The sequence below is a fragment of the Pinus tabuliformis genome, chromosome 4_2 (genome assembly GCF_031772625.1).
Source record: "Pinus tabuliformis cultivar Carrire ecotype Pingquan chromosome 4_2, CPIR1, whole genome shotgun sequence".
NCBI classification, from domain to species: Eukaryota; Viridiplantae; Streptophyta; class Pinopsida; order Pinales; family Pinaceae; genus Pinus; species Pinus tabuliformis.
Genome location: NC_142304.1, coordinates 839,932,803 through 839,949,441, shown reverse-complemented (window position 1 = coordinate 839,949,441; position 16,639 = coordinate 839,932,803). Strand labels below are relative to the sequence as shown.

Genomic DNA, 16,639 nt, shown 5'->3' with positions numbered 1-16,639 from the left:
TGCAAAAATGGGCACCAAAATGTGGATGCAAAGAATGGTGTAAAATTAGGATGCAAAATTGGGTGCAAAAAGGATGTTAGAAAAGATACAAAATGGGACTAAAAAAGGGTGAAACTAAGGATGCAAAAAATGATGCATAACTAGATGAAAATTCAAACTAGAATTTAGGTGAAAAATGAGATACAAATGTGGACGCAAAATGTGGCAGAAAAAAAGATACAAATTTGGATGCCAAAAAGGATGCAAAATTAGACGCCAAAAAAGATGCAAAATTGGACATAAAAAATGGTGAAAAATTGGACACAAAAGTAGAAAATATGGTGTGAAAATGGGCATAAAAATGGCTCAAATTTGGATGCAACATTGGATGCAAAATGAGGTGCAACAAATGATTCAAACTTGGTGCAAAAACAAATGCAAAAGTAGACGAAAAAAATGGCTCAAAATTGAATGGAACATTAGACACAAAATGGGATTCAAAGGTGGACACAACACATGGTTCAACATAGGGTGAAAATTTAGATGCTCAAAAGGATGCAAAATTGGATGTAAGAAATGTTGTTAAAAATGATGCTAAATTGGATGCAACAAATGATGCAAAATTATGTGCAAAATAGGATGCAAAAAAGGGAGACAAATGAAATGAAAAAGTGGATGAAAACAATGGTGCAAAAATTCATGAAAATTTTGGCACTAAATCAGATTCAACATATGGTGCAAAATTAGATGCAAAAAATGGTGTAAAAAAGGTAGAAAAATTGGTGCAAAAATAGATGTAAAAATAAGTACAAAATTAGAAGCAAAAAATGGCATAAGACTAGATGCAAAAACTGGCATAGACTTGATGCAAAAAAAGGCACTAAATTAGATGCAAAAGATGGTGTAAAACTTGATGCATATTACGACACAAAAATAGAAGCAAAGAATGGCACAAAACAGGAAGTAAAAAATGATGTAAAATTAGATGCAAAAAATGGCACAAAACTAGAAGCAAAACTTGTTGTAAAAATAAATGCAAATCTTGGTTCCAAATATGATGCAAAATTTGGCATAAAAAAATATGCAAAATTTGGCGCAAAAAAAGACGCTTTAAAAATTGTACAATAGAGCCAGATTTAGCGCCAAGCTGCTCATCCCAATCGAGAGAAAAATACACTAAAATCTGGTGCTAAATCTAGCGTAAATTTCTTGTTTTGTTGTAGTGTGTTACAGAGAACGATATTTTTTTTTTCTCGATAACACTGATCTATTTATATTACAAAAAGTCAAAAATATTACAAAAATTACATCTGGGCCAAAGCCCTGTACCTTCAGAGAAGATATCAGTCATTGCTACCTTGCATAGAAGAGCGACACGTAGCATACAGTAATCGACACGGTGGATTCATTACATGACACGGTGAGTACCGAAACTGACACGATGGATGCATTACTGGACAAGGTGAACACAAATCGACACGCTGCGTATGGAAAACGACATGGTGAACATGTTGAACGACGCGTGGGCTGAGACTATGAACCGAAATTACAGACATAAACTCCATAATAGATGTACAAAATCATGAAAATGAAAAGGTCAGAGAAATTCATTCCTTGCTGCCCAGACTTGGCGACTGCTGAGTTAATCGTCATCCGTGGTGTGAGGTTCATCAGATGCTGGACCCTTGAGCTTTTCCGCTGCTTCCTTACCCTGGCACGAGCTCCTTTGAGCAGGTTCCTTACCCTGGCACGAGCTTCTCTGAACAGGTTCGCTGGGGCCAGCTTCATCCGTCTGAACCGGACGCGTGAAGTCTACAGTGGGAGTCTCCATGTCGACCCGCGGGACAGTCACCGTATCCAAGCGCCCACGAGCACTGCTACAATGCTCCACAGTAACCGACACTATCAGAGTGCTATTAGCAAAAGCACAGGGAATTCTATATCGAATGGCCGGATGTTCCGAGTGACCACACTCCGGAATGCCCCAATTGCCTCTAGCATTGCGGCCTGGAGGCCTGTTTTGCTCAGAGGTAAATTCAACTGAGGACGTTGGAGAAATCTCAGGCCTCTGAGAGGCAGAATGCCCTCTAGCCATTCCTCTGCGACTGCTCATCCTGAGCCTCTCCCTTGGCATTTGGCGATGGCTTCCCTCACCTATAATTCCTCCAGAAACCTTGTTCCAAGCAATATCCCACTCAAACGGCCTGGAATGCGGCAGAGAGGTCAGGGAGGCAACCTTAATAGCTCCCATGCTCCTCGGATGTTGCAGTGCATTGAATGGCGCCAGCAACCTCCTGTACATTCCCCCGTCGTTCCCCTGCTCCAGACTAGACAGCCTAACTACATTCCTCTCCACGCAAAACATTGCGAATTTGCTGATTGCATCGCCTTCCGGCGAATTTAAGGAGCCTGCTCCTTGGCTTGGCGTGGCTTGTCCGGGCTGACAGAGGCCCATGTGACAAGCCACATGCCTCATAACTGTTCTAACTCGCGGCATGGACAGTGATGTCACCCGCATCCGGGAGTACAGAGAACGATATTACTCAGTCGAACATGAATCAAATATAACAGTCGTGATGTAAAATAAAAAAACACATCAGATTACCAAACAAAGCTGATAATGAAAACCACGCACGAACTAAAGATAATGGTACAGGAGCAAGTGTTCCACCAGGGCCGGGCCCTTAGCCTCCAGGGACACACCGCTTGAAATTATTCCAGGATCAAAGATGGAACAACAACCAAATCTATATTAAAGCATTAAAACAGAATTACAGCGGATCACTTCTCAACGAGAGTCGATGATCAAAGTTTCGAATGTAGAGGAGAGTTACATAAAAATTAATAATAGATTGTCCCTCGGGCTAGCAGTGCTGCCCCTTTTTATAACATCTAAGGCGGAGGTATCAAGGATGAAAAAATAGTTAAGGCAGTGATCCCTCAGGATCAAAGGATCCTAAGGGATTCGCCAAACTATTAATTCCCAGTTATCTGTTTGTTTTCTTGTGCCGAGTCGATATCTCCTTTTCCTTTCCTTGGCTGATATGTTTTAATTTAGATTGCCTTGTTTGCATATGGTTCCCCGCCAAAGGGACAATAGTTAACTTGGCCCTGTCTTTTTCTTTAGAATGGCAATCTTTTGTTTTTCCCCTTTCCTGCATAAGAAATGACAATTATTAGTATTTTGTGTTGTGTATAAATCCCGTAGATTTTGTCATGATTTCTTATTATCTACTTAGTTAATGATGCAAAGAGGTTATGAGTTTTAATGAAAAGATGACAAAATAATCAATAAAAAAATACCTTCTTCAGTACTCCACATCAGGACCCTCTCCGCCAGTGACAAAGCTACCTTAATCGGTCCCTCTAGAGGAAGGGAAACCACCAGAATATTTTCTAGTTTTTTGAAAAACTTAGAAGCATTCGATTTTTTCTTGATTGGCAGTGAAGCCAGAAGGGTCTTGAATGCAGCATCTTCAACAGAAAGGGAGGACGATCGAGAGATGGGAGGAGCCTGGGACGAGCCCAACTCATCCATGGCGAAGGAGGCACAGCCCTAATGCGGCAAAAGGCAGCCCGTGAGCGCACGCAGTCAAAACACAAGTTAACAGATAATGTTATTTTGCAGATGTTTTTACCACTGTTTGCATACGCAAATTACGTGACGTGGACATTGCAGTCACGTATAATTATTTTAGGCCTATTCAAAACTGGTACTAATTACTTGCTGACATGTAAGAAAAACACTTTACCCTCTCAACATCTGTTTATGTTTCATTGAAGATAATTTTGTTTAATAAATGAATGGTTAGGTAATCACCCTTCATATTTTATGCTATTGCGATGGATTCAGTCCATGCGCCTACATCAATCAAAGCATTGAAATGTACTATAAGTGCGAGTTTTTGAAAGTTCTATGATAGCGATTGCTTCTTTGCTGACTAACTTTCTTGATATAAAGACTATTATCCCATGTTATGAGGTTATGATTATATGCGTTTGGGATTTGTTAGTTTCATTGAAACCAATTGGAGACTTAGAGGTTTTTTGTTGCACTTTTGGAGGGTGTGGTATGTTTGGATTCTTGGAGTAAGAAGATAAATAAAGGGCAAGAATGTACAAGAGGGCATCCAGATCAATAACTACATCAGATTTGCTAGCAGGTATCGAGTTTTGTGTATGTTTCATTCCCTAGTTTTGGCATACATGGCATATGCATGTGGATTTTTGGTTGTGATTTGTCATTGGCATGGAAGATGGACAGAATTGATAGTGGATTGCCTAGCCTTGCCATTTCCTAGATATCCATGGTGATTGTGGGTTTATTTCCTTGTTGTGTTTTTGGTTGGTTCTCATGTTTCCTTAGCTTGGGTTGAGTTATTAGTCTTGTAGCCTTGTTGGACAAACGCTCTGGAGCCGTGGAACAACTTGGTTCTAGTTAATAGTCCTGCAGCCTGGGTTGGAAAAATGCTCTGGAGCCATTGGTAGGTTGAGTTACTAGTCACATAGCCTTGGTTGGACATATTCTCTCTAGCCCGGTAAAAGTTGTGGGTTGATTTACTAGTCCCATAGTTGGGTTGGACAAACACTTTGGATCCCTTGATGGCTAGGATAGAGACCGATCTGGTGATGGTTTTGTGATGTTCGTCGATGAGGTGGAATCATTGTTTGATGGGTTGAGGTGGATGGCCTCTAGAAGCCCTAGATGGTTTTTGATTGATGTGTTCTATGAGATCCCACATTCATGCTTGGAATATGGCATAGGGGTGAATGGCTGAAGAGAGATTTAGCTCGGCCATTCTATAGGTAGGTGGAACATGGAAATCTGATCCCAGGTTTGGATTTTGCATCATCAATGAAAGGTTATTTCTCTTGGTATTTCTAAGAGTATTATGATGGACTAAATGTGGTTTATATCATTGTGATATCATGGATAATTATGTCCCTATTATGTTGGTTATCTATGTGTTTTTGTGACAACATCCATGAGTGGCTTTCATCATGTTTTTACTCATAATTGAATGATCAATGTATCTATGACCTAATGGATGGAATGGTAGTTGTTGTGTTGAGGCGACAATGGTTCTTAGCGATTCTCAGCTAAGTATGAGACCCCTATGCTTAGAACTATTAATTACACCTGTAGATTACACATTTACAATATGTTTGAAAATATGCTTGTCATGGCTAGTAGGGGTCCATTCAAGGTCTTGAATGAGTATTTGATTTAGTACTGTCATTTCCATGTTATTTTATTGATAGATGGTTCAATTATGGGCAATGACCTAGGCTCTAGGCTTGAAAAAGTGGCCCAAATCCCAGAGTCAGTGGCGTAGCACTGACATTCTTCGTCTCCGATCGCTAGCAGGCAAGCCTGTGAGAGAGAATTTAGGTTTGTGGTTGTACTCAAGCCCATAGCATGGGAGCGACTGAGCCTTAAATTGTCCAAAAGCTCAGTGGGACCCCAAGGCAAGTTGTCTAAAGTATTGGATTGGTTCATGAGGGTCTTGTAGCTGATGATTAATGTCTGTATGGTGTGTTTCCATCGGTTCCACTTCCTTAACGTGACTTAGGAGGTCGAATCATATCATAGTGACCTCTCGTCACATGTTTACCCCGACTGGCTGATTGCTTGGGTAGATGTGGGAGGAGGGTGTTACATGGGGGGTTGGGAAACATTTTATTTCATGGGGAATTCATTCAATGGTGGGATTCTTCCCAGAAAAGGAAATTTGAGCAAGCTTGTACAACTCGAGGGAGTTGAGGGAGTTTCATTTGTCTTATGACATACTACATAGCAATATTCCATCTTCCATTGGGGACTTGCCAAAATTGAGAAACCTAGAAGTCCTCAACATCCATAACATTTTTTTGTCAGAGGCATTGCCAATGGATTTGGCCTGTCTCATGAAGCTCAACTATCTTGACCTCAGAAGAAATCAATTCTCAAGTAGCATTCCTGGTGAGTACGAGAAGCTAAAATATGTATAATCTCTTTTTATAGATCAAAATAGTTTAAGTGGAAAAATGCCTAGAGAGATTGGAAAACTGAGGAATTTGAGAACACTTTCTTTGTCGTTCAATTCATTCAATGGTGTGATTCCTACCGAGATCTGAAATTTGAGCAACCTTGTATTCCTAGATGATGCAAGAGCATCCAGCACTCCTAGTCAAAAGGAGGAATCCAAAGCAAAGAAGGAGGAGGACATGAACCATCGAGAAAACAGGGACAAATTATGTTATAAGAGGAGTTAGTTTGATGGAAACGATAAGTCTATAGAAGACTTCATTGAATGTAATCTGCCATGTGTGCATTGTTAGTGGGTTGTTAGAGGAGACCAAGGAGAGGATTGATCAGATCCTTCATAGTGATCCGATCCAATATTCCTATAACCATGAACCTGCGTGTTCTATAAATATATGTAATGAGACAGATAGAGACATAGAGGGAGTGATATAAATAGAAATTGTGTAAACAGAGTGTTGAAATGTAGTCGAGAGGAGAACCCGCTCTAACGCTGAAATGCCTTAGAATTGTAGCTATGCTGTGTATAATAGATATGTGTTTTGTGGGTTTTCTGCGTGTCTGTGTAGTATGTCCCTTTTCAATTCTGTTATGTATATATGTGCCGAGGGCTTAAATCCCAAATTGAGAATGCGTTGATTGACCATCGATCATGGTAGGATCAATGGCGATCCAATGGAATATTGTTATATGTGGAATCGTGGTGTGAACACAAGTGGCAGAGGAACTGGCTTTAAAACACAGATTCCATCAAAACGGTGAGATTAAGCCAAGGAAGAACAACAGAAAGATGAAGTATTAACAACCCAGGGCAATTGGATCTTATAGATCAACAACCAGGATTTTATCGCATTGGCGGAGCCTTAGGGTGCTATCAGACCGCGACCATCGAATAGTGCGACTGCGATAATCCGATAGATCCTGGACTATCGGATCAAGAGTCCCGATCAACGGTCCAGATGCCATCGGCGATCGCATATCGGGGAGGCCAAAGGACTTGGATAGTGGATGAGTGATGGCCGATACACTGATGAGTGATATGGTGATATCACCGATAAGAGTCGATCGGCGATTGGAAGGCTCGGAATGCAGACCCGAAGAATTATGAAATCGGGCTAATAATATTTCAAGTTCAGTATATGTGTTCAGAGCGGGCTTTCCAGGGTTTCTCATGTATTCCTGTATTCTGATAGTTAAATGGTTTGTGGGGTTTTAGGCTTGAACGCTAATATGTAATGCTCCCGATAGTAATAAAAGCCCCGATAAAGTTATATGGTTCCGGTCCAATGTAAGTCCATGGTTTAAAGGCTTAAGGCCTAAAGAAATGCTTCTAATAGGCTTAGTGGGCCATAACCCACAGGCCTCATGATCGATATTTTTTTAAGGAAAAGGGATTTTGATTAACCCCAAAGTCTCTTTCCATCATTTGGTATCAGAGCAGGTTGAAGATTCTGCATGCAAGAGAAGGAAAGGATTCCGCGAGAAGGAAGAAGGTGTGCAAGCAGAGGAGCAGGAAGTATTGTTGATAAAGCTGGAGAGTTATGATCTTACTGTCGCACAGAGAACGATAGCAGAAGGTGAGAAGATTGCAGCAAACCTAGAGCATGGAGTGCTCATATGGTTCCAGAGGAGAGAACCTGAAGGAGGCCAAAATACTGAGTGAGGAGAGCTTGGTGAGGTATCATGTAGCAGAATGGGACTGTTACTGCAGAGGCTTGGTTGCAGCTCACAGAAGATCATGAAGGTAGTTCCACTGAAGAAGTGAGGTGGGTAGAATTTCTAAAGTCAAGGAGAAGCATATGACTAGGAGGTCATAAATTTTTGTGCCTCGGGAGTCTGATGCAGGAGCATCCAGCAGTCCTAGTCAAAAGGAGGAATCTAAAGTGAAGAAGGAGGAGGACGTGGACCATTGAGAAAACAAGGACAAATTATGTTATAAGAGGAGCTAGTTTGATGGAAACAATAAGTCTCTAGAAGACTTCATTAAATGTAATCTGTCATGTGTGCATTGTTAGTGGGTTGTTAGAGGAGACCAAGGAGAGGACTGATCGGATCCTTCATATTGATCTGATCCAATATTCCTGTAACGATGAACCTGCGTGTTCTATAAATATATGTAATGATACAGATAGAGATATAGAGGGAGTGATATAGATAGAAATTGTGTAAATAGAGTGTTGAAATGTAGTCAAGAGGAGAACCCGTGCTAAGGATGAAATGCCTAAAATTGTAACTATGTTTTGTATAATAGATATGTGTTTTGTGGGTTTTTTGCGTGTCTGTGTAGTATGTCCCTTTTCAATTCTGTTATGTATAAATGTGCCGAGGGCTTAGATCCCAAATTGAGAATGCGTTGATCGACCATCGATCATGGTTGGTGATCCAATGGAATATTGTTATATGTGGAAATGTGGTGTGAACGCAGGTGGCAGAGGAACTAGCTTTAAAACACAGATTCCATCAAAACAGCAAGATTAAGCCATGGAAGAACAACGAAAAAATGAAGTATTGACAACCCAGGGCCGTTGGATCTTATAGATCAATGGCCAGGATTTTATCGCATCGACGGAGCCTTAAGGTGCTATCGGACCCCGACCATCGAACAATGTGACTGCGATAATCCGATAGATCCTGGATCATCGAATCAAGAGTCCCGATCAACGGTCCAGATGTGATTGACGATCGCATGTCGGGGAGGCCAAAGGACTTGGGCAGTGGATGAGTGATGGCCGATATGCCGATAAGCGATATGGCGTTATCACCCATATGCGTCGATTGGCAATTGGAAGGCTCGGAATGCGGACCCGACGAACTATGAAATCGGGCTAATAATATGCAAAAAAAAGTGAAAAATGATAAATACATGAAAAAACGTGATTGCAATCATATTTTTTCATGTATTTCTCATTTTTTGTGTAACAAGGTCCATCGAAATTATGAAACATGGGTACTCCTTGGATGAGGAATTAAGTATTTCATCCAATGAGTGCTTGAGCTCGAAATTTGAGTAAAATAATAAGGGGATAAGTTGAAAATATGAGTGAAAAAGTAGTTTTTTTTTAATCTTTTTACTTTTTAACTCCAAAAATGGTGAGTTATCCCCCATGGTTGGAATCATCAACTTGAATCCTCTTGGTTCTTATAAAGTTTATTTTGGTTGTACATTTTTGTTTTGAGACCCATTTTAGACATCAAAATTTCTCTAATGGTAGAAGGTTGCAGTGAAGCTCTAGTAGATATTCACTAATGAGAAAGTAGTTAATATTCTAATGAATCCTCTTCCTAAAAGAAAGTTCATGTATCTAAGAGATAAGTTGGGAATAGTGGAAAATGCCTCTTTAGTTGAGAGGACACAGTGATATACCTAAATCATGTTATTATTCTTGTGTCACTTTACCAATATAGGGGCATTATCCCCATGCCAATGTGACCAATATAGGAAGAATGGTTTGACAGGTTAGAAAAGATCTTAGGTACTCATTCTCTCAGTGTCTTGTATTTTGACTAGTATATGGATATTATCAATGTGTCTTATACCTTGACCAGTATAGGGAGAATGGTCCAATGAGCATCTTCATGTGTCTTGTATTTTGACCAATATAGGGATATCATCTTTGTGTCAAGTACATTAACCAATATAGGAAGATGGACATTTCCCTTTGTCTTGTACTTTGACCAGTAGAGGGTTTTTTTTCCCTATGTATAGTACAACAACTAGTATAGGAAATGGGTTTAGAGGAAACCTGGTTGAATACAAGCCTCCCATCTTCTAGCTCAAATCTCATCTTAGAGAGAGCTTATTAATGGAAAATGTTGGACACTTAATTCACTAAGGGTTGGCATGGAATGTGAAAAGTCACCAGAGTCCAAGAGACCACTTCGTATATGGAAACCAAGGGTTACTAGAATGTATTATAAATGTATATCATTTGTGAATAAATGTAATTCATGTTTGTATTATATGTTGTCTTCTCCATGTGTGTGTTTAACATGGTATCAGAGCATGAAAATTCTATCCCTACTCCAACTTGAGCCACTATTTTTGTGGCCTTGACCAACCACTAGTTTTGTGGTCTTCATTACCCTGTTGTGCGTGCAATTCAGAAATGACAACACATAAATTTAAGTAGACCTTGGTGCTCAGAACTTGTCAGTGCTACCCATATTCACCCAATTAAAATTTGTCATATTATCACTCTCTATGTCCCTGCCATGTATAATTTTTTTTTTTTCCATCTCTCAGTGCTTATTCTAGCACATATGACCTTTTCAGGACTGTCTTCCTACATGTGTTACCAATCTGTCTACATAGAGACCCGTTATCTTTCTTAGCATGGAATTGAAGACTGTATGAATATTGAACTTTGTTGAACTTGTATGAATTTGGTGCATTGTTTGTTATGGTGTGTGTTGTATTTTGTTATTTGTTGCCCGACAGTCTATGTTTTACATTTGGAATGCTAGTGTTTATATGTTGTGGAGAGCATATTTCTAATTTAACGATTCTTTGAAAATTGTGGCCTAAAATCTGAACTGGAATATTAACCATATTGCAACTATATGTACATGAATATCATTTTAATAGTATGAATCATGTTGCGAGTTCCTTGGTGGATAATACCATTGGGTGTTGAATAGGTTTGAAGGTCTATGATTATTCCTGCGTTGAATAGCGAGCCACGGTGGTTTTGTCGCCCTTAGAATTCGGTCCTCAATGATTTCTCTAGGAAATGGAACTTTTGTTATAGTTATCTCTAGCTAGTGTGATGTAGTATCACATTCCATTTTAATTCGAAGTGTTTCCATTTAGAACAATTTTCGATTCTCTACGATGAACGATGGTCCTGAACTTGAACGTTGGTTTGTTGGAATGTTGCATGTGCTTTTAATATGAATAGCTCTAGCCAGTTTGTTGTTGTATTAAAGGTCGTTTGGTTCTCTGTGTGGTGAAATTTTTACATGTCGTGGTTGCTACTTTGTGTTGAATGTCTAAATACAACCTTAGATGTTGCTTGCGATATGTATGTAATGCTATTTCGTTGAATGATCAGTTTCTCTATTGGTCCATTGACTGGTAGGTTCATGTGATCATTGTTTGATGTTGATGCGTTGGCGTTGTCGAAGGTGCCAAGAATCACCAAGCATTCTTTGGAAATGTCGGTGGCCCTCTTCTCCAAGGCCTCGCTCATAATCCACTCAAAGTGTGTGGGATTGCATGAAATTGTCATTGTGCAAGCAATTAGAAGGGATGCTTAGATCTGAAAGGAGTTGATCCAAAATTTCCTGCAAGTGTTTGGAGGATATTTCAATTGAATTCATAGAAAATAGTGGTTACAACCTACAAATTTCATGTTTCTATGGCCTTGCAAAAGTGGTTTGCTCTCAAAATTACATTACGAGATTTCACCTTTGAGAAAAATGCATTCAAACTAGTGCCTTGTCAAAGTATCAATTTCTTCATTTTTTTATAGTTTTAGATTCGCAACCCCCATTCTTTAAGGAAAATAGCTCGAGAAGAAAGTGCCATTATAGATTAAAATGACCATTGTTGGGTTTGGCCCCAGTAAATTAAAGGCGGAATATCAAAGTTGATAAAACTCCCTGCACATTTAGTAAATAAGTAGTTTCTTTAAGAAACAACTTGCATGTCCTTAAATATTATTTTATGACCTCGAAGGATAGGATACCGATTTTTTTGTTATTTTGCGGTCTAATCTAAAGAGTGGTATTTATGTTCAAGGTGACATTGTTTCCTGCTCTTTGAATTCGAGAGGATTCTTCAAATAGTAATGGAATTATCCTTCTTTTGAGAATATTTCCCTTTTATCATTGGGAATATTTAATTTTGAAGAATATTGCATTGCTAGCTATCTTCCTTTACAAGTACATTTTTGGTCACTTGTTGACTTAGGTTGTTTGAATAATGGTGAAAATTCATGGATTATTAGAGTTATCGAGCACTCTAATTCTATCTACTGCTCACAACACTGTCAAAATGAAGAAAACTACTCTTGCTGACATTCATGTTTTTCTATAAAATGCACAAGAAAGAATTGACTTTTTCGAGCTTGAATCTCAATTCCAACAAGAAGAGATACAACCGAATAGGAATCATTCTGAACTTGTTTTTTTTAGAACAACCCTTTATTTGATATTGAGAAATATTCCCATTAGCAACAAGAAATTGTTGATGCAGTACCCATTTTAGGAGTAGACATGCAAAAAGATGCAAAAATTCATCCTGGACTTCCCAAGCCAATCATCATACCTTGCGAAGAGTTTGTCAACAAAAAGCATAGAAAAACTCTTGGATATGATAAGGAGGCGTCTTTTCATATTCTAAACTACACAAAGCACATCAAATTTCAGAGTGTTTTATTTCTTCAGGACAATTCATCTTCATTTGTTCCTTCACCTCCTCCACAACAACGATTGTGAACTTCCAGCATTGTGACTGAGTTGGACATGTAAAAGATCATTGTTTTGATCTTCATTTGTGCAAGCATTGTGGTCAACACACTCATTCTTAAAACAAATGCTTTAGAAACAAGCCTCTTGCAAGAAAAAAAAATCACCTTGGATGGATTGCTTCTTGGCAATGGGATTCAACAACCAAGAAGATATTTTTCTCATACAACATGATCTATTCTCGAATATTAAAAAGTATTGCAGTTCATATCTCTTCATCTTCTCACCTTGTATGTGACATAGGAGGAATTGATGGCCATCTACAATTTTCAAAGAAAATCAAGTGATCTTGAGCCACAACCTGAACTTGTGCCTAAGCCTACAACCAAACACAAGCATACCTAGATTCAAAGTTGTAGCCATACAAAAAGAAGCCCTTATGCATGTATTTGGTTGGTGGCATTTCTTAAACAGTGCTTAAACCATAGTAGGTTTTAGACCTCCTTTTTTCCAGGTTGAAGGATTCCCTCTTCAAATCATTAGGGACACTTCCTCTAGCAGAATATTTCTACTTCTTTCTAGATTTGGAAGAGTTTCGGGAACATCACTAAGCATTCTAGGTTGAGACCCCAATTGTCTCCCTTTAAAAAAAAAATGGGAGCACTTCCTCTAGCAGAAGACTTCAACTTCTTGCTAGATTTGGAAGAGTTTCAGGAACTGCACTAAGCGTTCCAATGTTGGTGGTCATCCTTAAGCCACCACCGGTTAAGACCTCGAGTTTTCCTACCTTAGACCCTCATTTGAGAGAGCACATTCAACCTATTACTGTCATGCATTGTTGTATTTTTTTGTTATAACTATATTCTTGGACTCGTATATACCCCTTCAGATTAAAGGGGCAAAAGTTGGACACCTAATCCACTAAGGGTTGGTGTAGAATGTGAAATGTCACTGGAGTCCAAGAGACCACTTGGTAAAAGGAAACCAAGGGTCATTTGAATGTATTATAATTGTATATCATTTGTGACTAAATGTAATTCACGTTTATCTTATCTGTTATCTTCTCCATGTGTGTTTTTAATAGAAAGCATGCATGGATTTGATTAAGGTCTCCTTAGTAGACTATGTATGGATATGATTGGTACCATGATTGTGAGACACTAGTTGTTAGTTGTCTTTTGGGTAGATCATGCATGAATAGTACCATGACGATTTGGTACGGTGTGGTTGATGTTGGTAATGATGAACTATTGATGATGTTGATCTAATATTGATCTTTCCTTAACAAACCTTTCAACTATTTTGACATCTTGAATGTGATTATGAATACCTCCCTAGCTAAGAGGGAGGGTTGAAATTATAGCTATGGTCGGTCTTAATAAAATTATTGTCTTGTTATTTTTTTGGTAAAAAATGTATTTTTGAAAAGAAGAAAATATTATTTAATTTATAATTACAAGTGGCTCCTCATGTGCTAAGTCATCCAATTTGGCTTTCTTAGAAACACACTCATTTGGATTAGATCAATCCTTTTAGATGGTTAAGTCAATTTTCGTAGAAAGTCACCCATTCGGATCTAATGATGGCTATAAAAAGAGCTCCATTTGTCCTACTTCAAATGCAATTCGATCACATATACATTACTCATCTATTATCCTATGTGAAGTGGTATGAGATCTGGTCATTATACTTTTGATTTGAAGTCTGGTGGTCCAATATCTTCTCATTATACTTGTGATCTGAAGTTTGGTGGTCTGAGATGTACTTCCTATTCTGTGATCTAAAATATGGTACTAGGTTGAGATCTAAAAGGATAATCCAAACAATTTTTTAGTGGTCTGAGAGCCTACTTATCCAAGATCTTTTGTCCTAGTCTCTGACCTAAACTTTGGTGTCTCTTGTTATTGTGATCTATGATCTCTACTTTCTTGTCTTTGCTATCTGCTGGACTTTTGAAGTGTAATTAATTGATGAAGAAGATGAATTAAAGAAGCTCTAATAAATTCACAAATAATTATCATTAGTTCATAATTGTTCTTGTACACATTTTACTTGGCTTTTCAACAAAAATGACATACAAGGGCTATATTTTTGTATGAGCCACCTCTTCTTCCTTTGTCCATTTCTACTTCAGTGCACCCATCAATTCAAGCCTTGATCTTTGGTTCAGACAGCGGTGTTGAAGCACAAACCCTACCTTACCAAACACCTCATTGGTCATAAAAATATTTAACTTATTATCTTAAGTTTAAAAACTTAAATTAAACTTTTCTTATTGAATACTTTGAACAATAACTTTTCCGGCCTTGTGCTAGAGGGTGGTCTATTTTCTCATTTAAATGCAATCTCTTTTGCAGAGAACCCTTTCTTATGCGGAGGACAGTTGGGAAATTGCAATTCTACTGTTAATGGGTTTCCCGTTCGAGCACACATGAAGCTTGGACTTCTCTGGCCTCTCTTAATGCTTGGCATTCTCTTCCTGTGTTCGTTGGTGATGATTATTCCAGTAGTCATAGTTAAGAAGAGAGCCATCAAGAAAGATAGCGAGGGCAGGCCATGGAAGATGACGGCCTTCCAAACACTCAACTTTGGAATCAATGACATGGTGGAATACATTAAAGAAGAGAATGTCATCGACAAAGGAGGAGAGAGTGTTGTGTATAGAGGAATCATGCCCAATGGGGAACTAGTTGTAGTAAAATAACTTAAGCGGATAGGCTCTTCCGATGCTCATGGATTCTCTGCAAAGGTCAAAACTCTGGGCAGAATCCGCCATCGACATGTTGTTAGATTGCTGGCATTTTGCTTCAACCATAACACCAATCTTCTGATGTATGAGTACATGTCGAACGGAAGCTTGGCGAAGTTGCTTCATGGAAACAATGCCACGCCTCTGGATTGGAACACCAGATACAAAATTGCAGTGGAAACTGCGCAGGGGTTGACCTATCTTCATCACCATTGTCGGCTGGCCATCCTTCATCTGGACGTGAAGTCTGACAATATTCTTTTGGACTCCAACTTTGAATCTCGTGTTGCAGATTTCGGCCTAGCCAAACTCTTGCATCAATCTGGTACGTCAGAATATATGTCTTCAGTTGCAGGGACCTTTGGCTACATAGCTGCAGTAAGTGTTTGTCTCATCTTTAAATTTTGAAGTCGTCAATTTCTAATTTTAGTAGAGGGTCGCCCGAAAGTTCAACTGAGCTGCTAGCTTTCCAAAATTCTATGGTCTGTTATTGAAGTCCATGATCTGTTATTGCCAATTATAAACATAGTACGCTGAGGCAGAGCAGCGCTGCATTATAAATAAAAGCAATTATATAAAAGTCAAAAGTGCTTCATAGTATGCGTATTGCTTATTTTACGGTGGTTTTGCCACTGGCCTTTGCCATAGCATACCATTTAAGATTGGATGTTGAATTTATAGAGTATGCATACATGATGAAAGTGGACGAGAAGAGTGATGTATACAGCTTTGGAGTGGTTCTGCTTGAGCTCATCACGGGTAAAAAGGCGACGGGTGAAAGCGAATTTGAAGAGGATATGAACATCACAGGATGGGTGAAAAAGATGACCAATTGGAACAGAGAAGAAGTTATGAAGATTATTGATCCCAGAGTTATCAACGTCCGAGTGGAGGAAGCCCTGCATATATTCTTAGTGGCTCTGCTCTGTATACAAGAGCAAAGTGTCCGAAGACCTACTATGCGCCAGGTAGTAGTAATGCTAACATACTTCAGTCCCAGGCAATAATTTTCATGATTCACATTTGACCGCGGGATATGATTGGAATAAGGAATTCTCATCCTTAACCGGGCAGTTCAGGGTTGATTGGATGTGTATCTTGATGAAGGGTAGCTATCTTGACTGAAGATTCATATCCATCTGCTCTTTTAGCATCTATGTGCAGGAGCTTCCAACCTAGAAGTCCCTTCCTTTATTTTGAAGGAATTAAGTTGTGAAAAAAATGTATACAATCGAGGCATCTGAATCGGTGTTGCCTTGAGTTTCCTCTGTTTTCTATATTTCCTTACAGAGGCCATCTGAATCAATGTTGCTTTCAGATTCCTCTGTTTTTTTGTTTTTCTTTCTGATTTGCCTACAGATTCCTCATTCTCCTCCAATCCAAAGTCCTCATGATGAAATGTCTCTACTTCTTTTCTTTGGGGGTGTTGGCAGAGTGAAATCCCCTTTCATCGATTACTCTCCGATAAAGAAACTTCG

General features: G+C 39.0%; 1 protein-coding gene across 1 annotated transcript; it reads left to right on the top strand.

Annotated features, from left to right (window-relative positions):
- The first annotated feature begins 3,538 nt into the window (after positions 1–3,538).
- Positions 3,539–16,168, top strand: LOC149172292 (leucine-rich repeat receptor-like serine/threonine-protein kinase BAM1). The gene is made up of 5 exons (XM_089426264.1): positions 3,539–3,662; positions 7,441–7,581; positions 14,770–15,070; positions 15,179–15,543; positions 15,843–16,168. The coding sequence occupies exons 1-5, from the start codon at positions 3,539–3,541 to the stop codon at positions 16,166–16,168; spliced, it is 1,257 nt and encodes a 418-aa protein (XP_089282390.1).
- The last annotated feature ends 471 nt before the right edge of the window (positions 16,169–16,639 follow it).

Excerpts from the sequence above, each read along its gene's own strand:
- LOC149172292 (XM_089426264.1), top strand. The coding sequence starts at position 3,539 with ATGCGGCAAAAGGCAGCCCGTGAGCGCACGCAGTCAAAACACAAGTTA. Across the intron at positions 3,663-7,440 it reads GACGTGGACATTGCAGTCAC|AGCAGGTTGAAGATTCTGCA; the intron begins GTATAATTATTT and ends ATTTGGTATCAG. Across the intron at positions 7,582-14,769 it reads ACAGAGAACGATAGCAGAAG|AGAACCCTTTCTTATGCGGA; the intron begins GTGAGAAGATTG and ends TCTCTTTTGCAG.